General features: G+C 31.6%; 1 protein-coding gene across 1 annotated transcript; it reads left to right on the forward strand.

Annotated features, from left to right (window-relative positions):
* The first annotated feature begins 19 nt into the window (after positions 1 to 19).
* LOC106064440 (uncharacterized) lies at positions 20 to 5,345 on the forward strand. Its single transcript, XM_013222998.2, has 7 exons — positions 20 to 228; positions 1,598 to 1,772; positions 1,997 to 2,142; positions 2,930 to 3,125; positions 3,406 to 3,576; positions 4,283 to 4,482; positions 5,083 to 5,345. Exons 1-7 carry the CDS (start codon positions 166 to 168, stop codon positions 5,311 to 5,313), a joined length of 1,182 nt encoding a protein of 393 aa, XP_013078452.2. The 5' UTR covers positions 20 to 165; the 3' UTR covers positions 5,314 to 5,345.
* The last annotated feature ends 1,483 nt before the right edge of the window (positions 5,346 to 6,828 follow it).

The raw sequence follows: 6,828 nt of genomic DNA on the forward strand, positions 1-6,828 counted from the left end.
TGTTGCTAATGTCAGCTCTCATCACTAAGGAAGCAACAGCAGTTTACGAACATTTGTATAGGGAAAATAAATAAACAATAAAAAGAGAAAAAAACAACATCATCCTACAGTCACCCCTATGCTGTTTTTGCATAGAATTACATAGCTTGATAACATCGACAAAATATGGCATCAAGAAAAAATGGAATACTGCCTCAATGGGCAAGAACAGTAAAAAATGAGATCCAAGTTAGTAAGAATTAAACTTTACAATTATTAATTAACTATAACTTTCCATAATTAGATTTTATTAGATCTAGTTAATTCTAGTTCTATATAGAATAGATGCTAGCTAGATCTAGTTATCTGGTACCACTAAACTAGGACCTAGATCTAGGTTCAACATTCAGATTTAGATTCTACTCATTTTATATAAGTTTTATCCCGATCTAGATATATTATACATATATATAGATAGCTAAAAGCCGAAATTACCGATCTAAGTAGTCTAGTTTAAAATTTAGAACTAGACTAAATACTTTATATAATAGACTCTATAGTCTTTAAAGTTAAAGAGGGTGGGGGATTGCCACTACAGCCCCCTGAATCTGCCACTGATTTCCACTATGCTGTCTGTGCATCTTGTTCCACTGAGCTCCTCCATGTTTGCTTATTCACATAATTTTTTGTGAAAATTCAAACTTATGTAAATTAGAATTCTACTAAATTCAACTTTAAAGTTATTTTCCTACTTTGTTTTTATTGAAAAAGAAGTGGTTCCTAATTATTTAAATAAAATGTCCAGAATTTTCCTTGCATTTCTCTTTGCATTGTTCACCTTTTTTACTTGTGGCATAACCAATTCACATGCTAATTTTTAACATCACATTTTCAAGGCTAATAGGTGCAGAGTGTGTTTAATAAGGGACAAACATTGGCTAACAGACATCTCTTTATACTTGAACTCTCTCTCACAGTCTTGAACATTGTTATAACCATTGTAAATTAGTATATTGCTACTAATTTCTAAACAAAAACAAAATAAAAATGGCATTGCTGTAGGGCATTGCCAAAATACTCAAAGACTGCCTAAGAAAGCTGTTGCTGAGAGATCTTTTATTCCAGTGAATACTTTAGCAATAATATTGAAGAATTAGGTGCAAACATAAAATAAATACTTGCATGATTGAAGACTTGTTATTTCCCTTTGTTGAAGTGTAACTGAGACTTTTTAAATGTAAAGTTTTTTTTTTCCATTTCCCTATCAATTAATTTTTTTTTTTAAAGTTAAAGATGATACGAAATTTGATATTGCACTGTGATTAACCTGCTAACTTATAAATAACTATATAGTAATCATATTTCATCTGAGTTTGAAATATTATAATAAAGAATTTTTTTTTTGTTTTAAAAATAGTTTTAAAGAAACACATTTTATTTTTATTTAACATTATTAATTTGTGTTTTACTTTTTTTTCTGATTGACTAGATATTAGCAATATTAGCAGTAGCTTTTAAGTTTTGTGCACCTTACCTGGAATATTGTTCATCTACTTGTTAACAACTTAAGGAAAGTTTATTTAAATTCTAAGCATTTTGATTATTATATTTATTACAGGATTTTTTGCAGTCTGGAAACTATTATGTGACTGAAGAACTTGCAAAAGAAGTATCAGTGATCAATAATGAGCTTGATCATCTTAGCTTGGACGATACATTTTTAACATCTTCAAAAGACTGGCAAAGCAAACCAGGAAATTTCACTCCTTCAGAGACATCACATCATTACTCTGGTGGTTATAATTTCAGATATCCTATTTCTTTTTTAAAATCACACAGAACAAATAAATCCTTTCAAGGCATTCTAATTTTTTTCTAATATTACAAAGAAAATTATTCTTCAAGAAATCCTAATATAACAAGAATACAATTCTTTTAAGAATTTTTTTGTTTTCAAATACCTATTAAAAAAAAGAAAATATTCTTTATGTTTTTGTTTTTTTACCCCCCAAAAAAGGAGCATTAAATGCTATCAATAAAGTAGGAGCCAACTTGCGTGAGTGTAAATTTCGCCTTTCTAACAAGTCCATCAATGGGAAACAAGAAAATCAGCTCAGAGAGCTACACCAATGGGCAGTTTCATGTCTTAAAAATGCACAACAGGTAATCTCTTATATGTAGGGATGACTTTCCCACCAATCAGCTGTTTACAAGAGTAAATGTTTTATAAGATAAACCAGCAGCCAACATAGGGGAAGCAACAGAGCATATATGAGACATCATGTGCCTCAACTCTGTTTGACTAATAATTATAGGAGACTTCAATCATTTGTCATCAGCAAAACACGTGCCAAATAGTAAATATGTTCATTGTCCTGCAAGATAAAATACTACTCTAGACATATTACTGCACCATAATAAAAGGCTATACATCCCAAACCATATTTTCCCTCCAAAAGTCAGACCACACAATGATTCATCGTACTCCCACAAACCAGTTCTAGAAACAACAAAACCCCTATAACAGACCATCCAATCAGGGTCAGATGATGTTGGGCCATAGTAGTAATGCATTTGTTTGGATCCATAAATAAATCCTATCTTACAGGTGATTGTGATAAAGTTTACATCAGATAAGTATAGTTGTTCAGTCTTCTGTAGTGAATGGCTGGCTAGAGAAGTGTTACTTAACATCTGCCTTAAGTCTTCCTAAACTTATGTCAAGACCCAATTTGTATTGGCCGAACTTCATGAGTTTTAAATATTGAATCATACATTTAATATTGATTTGTTTCAAAAAGGGACAGAGGATTAGGCTTTGAAATGGATCATGTGCAGAGTGGATAGAAAATATAAACTTTGTGAATGAGACAACAATAGAAAGCATACATTCCATCAGAAACATAATTAAAATATTTTTTTTTAAATCTTAATTTTATTTTCTTGTTAGGAATTGGAACCATTCACTTTTGATGCAGCTGATAGAATAAAACAATTTGGTGACTCAATTGGTGTAACAGACAGATATACCGGATATCGCAATAATCTAAGTCGTAACACAAGAGACCCTTTTAAGATGAACACAACTTGGATGGATAAGGGAGGAGAACTTGGACTGATGAATAATCTCACAAGATCTCATACAAGTAATGTTAAAGAAACCACTTTTGTCAAGACTTTTTTCCCCATAACATACATATTATAAGTATGTATAACTTCATTTCAAACTCCAACATATTTCACTTTTTTCACTAAGCTATTTCTCAACAATACATTTGTGTGATTTTTGTGATGTTCCTATTGACAAACTACAAATAAAATAAGCTGTAGCAGCCTGATTCTTCTGCTACATTAAGCAATTAATGAACAATACACATTCCATTTTAATTATTTCTAATTTAAAAAAAATGTATTTATTTCATTTAGCTTTGGGAAGTCCTTCCCTTGACCAACGGGTTATGAGCAGAAGCATGAGATATGTTGGGGAACCCACAACACAGTTTAGTGAATTTGGAGGTGTGCCCCCGGCAAACATAGGAGCTTTAAAAAAACAAGTGAGGTTTGGTCAGTTCAATCCCCCGATGAGGGTTACAAGAGGTAAGTAGCCTAATTCTAAATTTTAAAACTATAACAACACAACAGCATTTTAAGTGATGATGAGGAACAATATTGAGAAGCAAAAGTCATCAAGATCTCACAAGGAACAATGACTTTAGGAATCTGACTGGCATCTAGCATGTAGAAAATTTAAAACCCAGCTAAACATGGAATAATGTGTTCACCTTTTACGTATAAACTCTAATCAACATGCACATGCCACTATATACTTAGGTTAAGGGAAATTTGATGGACTGAAAGAAAGAATGCAAGAACTAGATTTCATACAAACCATATGCTGTACACTCCTCTGAACAGAAGTGGAAATCAGTTTAGTTATGATATTAATGATACATTAATTATCACAATGGGTAGAGTTTTCTAAAAGATCTAATCAGAAAGGGGTAAATTTAATGAACTAGTTTATATAAACTACCAGTTTAAAGCTCATGAAAGTGAGCACTTTAGGTTTCAGTACACAATCTGATTGTCAGAAACTAGTAGATCTAAATGCTGTCTACAAGAGAGCATGGGAATCAATGTGGAAAATATGTTCTTCTGACAGACTAAAAGAATATCATTGATCAGTAGAGTAGTGCTTGAAGCACATGAAAAATGATTTAAACCATACAAGGAATAAAGAGGTTTATTGGTTGGGTGCCAAGAAGAGACATAATTATTACATTTAACTATTTGCTGTTTTCAGGATATCGAACTATTGACAGCCTGTATCCCAAGTCAACAGCTCCACTTGATGGAGGTCAGCCTCGTCAGTCTAGTGTCATGGATGAAGTCAAAACACTAAATGCTTTGAATGCTTGTGCCCAATATGACAAGGTTGATAAACTAGCCAACAGCAACCCTCAAGATAAAAAACCCTACGAACTGACTAGTGCACAAGAACAGGTAGTACAAAAGAGAGTATAAATAACAATATGGCCAATATATAATATGGGAAAAGGGAATATATACTGCCATCTCATTTTGAAGTAAAGTGTGTTGGTTATTTATGAAGATGGTGACTGACATTGAAAGTTTATTCTCACACAACAGGCGGGTGCTTATTATCATTGTATTCTTGCATGGAAGTGGTACCTCTCTATATTGTGTGGAATTAAAATTAATAGTTTTATGATTTTGTTTTTAAATGTCCTGCCTGTTTCCAAGGTAAATCTGCACCCTGAGCACATTATTGCATAAACCAACCCTTTGCTGTTACAATTGAATTTATCCCTGATAACTAAAAGCCTACTTGTTAGTAGCTAATGAAAGCGTGAACATCCATGTCCAGCAAGGTTTCCTATATGAATGTTAATGTTTTTTTGTATAGAATTGGTCACCCCTGCTGTAGTATATATTATTGTCAATACTTCATAAACCTTTCAAGTCATTTCTGTCAGTTTTTCTGAAACAATAGTAAGTTATTAGAGCTTTCACATACTTTTAAAATCTCAATTTATCAAAATGTTAAATTTAACCTTAATGTATATGACTTTTTTTATGCAGGCTGGCATAAACACCAATTACCCTGGTCGAACAGAATACATGTTGCGATATACAAAGCCTGAGAGAGATATGGGCACGACTGAGTTCAAAATTAATCCATCACCTGACTTTAGCATCTATGGCCGACCGATGCAGACCAGTGTCTACCATCCCAGTATTACTGAATATCAAGCCCGCTATGACTGGCCCAGCTGTGATAAAATCGTGAGGTTACCATGGCTAAGAAATTAACAAGAGAAGAAAATTCAAAATTAATTAACTAACATCTTGAGACATAGCTTTAAAAAGTACACAAAAAAGGAACTTTTTTTTTCAAACAATGAGTAAGAAAAGGCTGGGTTTTTTGTTTTCAATGTAAGTTAGATAATAATAAAAGTAAAAAAGTTTTTTTTTAATTGTGAATGCAGTACTGTATATAAATAGACCTTAACCGAAAAATCAAACAAACAAGAATGGACTCCCCTTTACTGCACATCTCAAGATGAGTCTCACTGTGAACTACTGTATATTTAGAACATTGAAAAAATTGATAATTTATGTGTTGTCTTTAGAGTGTGATAAGTTATTGTTTTTTTTATACCAAATATTAGCATAGAGTTTAGTTTGAAAACATCTCCATACAATCATTCATTATATCATAAATAGTAAAATACGTAAAAATAGTTTTAGCTTACAATTTCTTTTCCGCTGCAGCTTTTCTTACTTTGACATTAGATTCTTACCATGAAGGCTTATTATGAAATGCCATCCTTACATTTAAAAAAAAGTTTGTAAAGAAAGAAGTCAACATACATTTTTGTATTCATAATTTTAATTTGTTGTAGCTTTACATTATGTACCAATTAGTTTTGTACTGTTAAAAATGTCCCAAAATGTAAAAAAAAATTTTTCAGCCCATAGAAAGCAACATTTTTCACAAAAATATTTTTTAATTCTTCATACAAAGTGTATTTAAGTTATGGGAAAAAAAAGTCTTTAATAATGCAAATAATATAATTATATTTGTAGACAGCAATACTTACCATATAGTTTGTCTCAAAGCAATCTCTTGTATGCATGATTTAAAACATCTTGATTTAAACCTGTTCTCAGGGTTTTACTGTATTCATATTACTTAAATAGACAGAGTCTGAAAAATATTGTCTTTATCTTGCCATGACTTTATTTAAATATCGTTATCCACATTGTGCTGCTTTAAAAAAAAGACTATAATATGGCTTTAAATATAATATATATGCAACATATTGTACAATGATTACTTTAATGTATCTAACTAAATGGAGTAAATATTGAGTGATATAACTACATAAAAATAGCTGTGTTACATTTGTTTTATTTTATATGTATGTAAAAAAGAGCAGTGTTTCTCAAATGGGGGGGTGGGGGAAGAGAGAGAGAGAGAGAGGCCTAATGTCTTGACAAGGGGGGGGGGGGGGCAATGTCCTAACAACAGGTTTCAAAAATTAAAATGTTCTTAGAGACTGTTTCTTCTAGCTAGTAATTCTTTTTGAACTATACACATCAACTGTAAAATTTCTAGGAAAATCATTGGAGCAATTTTTGAGAATTGTGTCCACCCATGTTTTAGGTTTTACCCAATCCAAATATGCAATTGAATAGAGGTATCATAAAATGTAAACCATTTTCACAACAACAACAAGATAATTCTTCTAAACTTCATTTTGTCAGAATGGTTGAATTTCTCTCTACTCAAATTGTTATGACAATCACATCCATTAAAGACAT

The sequence above is a fragment of the Biomphalaria glabrata genome, chromosome 6 (assembly GCF_947242115.1).
Source record: "Biomphalaria glabrata chromosome 6, xgBioGlab47.1, whole genome shotgun sequence".
In the NCBI taxonomy this organism is placed as follows: domain Eukaryota; kingdom Metazoa; phylum Mollusca; class Gastropoda; family Planorbidae; genus Biomphalaria; species Biomphalaria glabrata.

Coding starts and splice junctions, on each gene's coding strand:
- LOC106064440 (XM_013222998.2), top strand. CDS start 166: ATGGCATCAAGAAAAAATGGAATACTGCCTCAATGGGCAAGAACAGTA. Junction 1,773..1,996: donor GACATCACATCATTACTCTG/GTGGTTATAATT, acceptor CCCCCAAAAAAG/GAGCATTAAATGCTATCAAT. Junction 3,577..4,282: donor CCCGATGAGGGTTACAAGAG/GTAAGTAGCCTA, acceptor TGCTGTTTTCAG/GATATCGAACTATTGACAGC.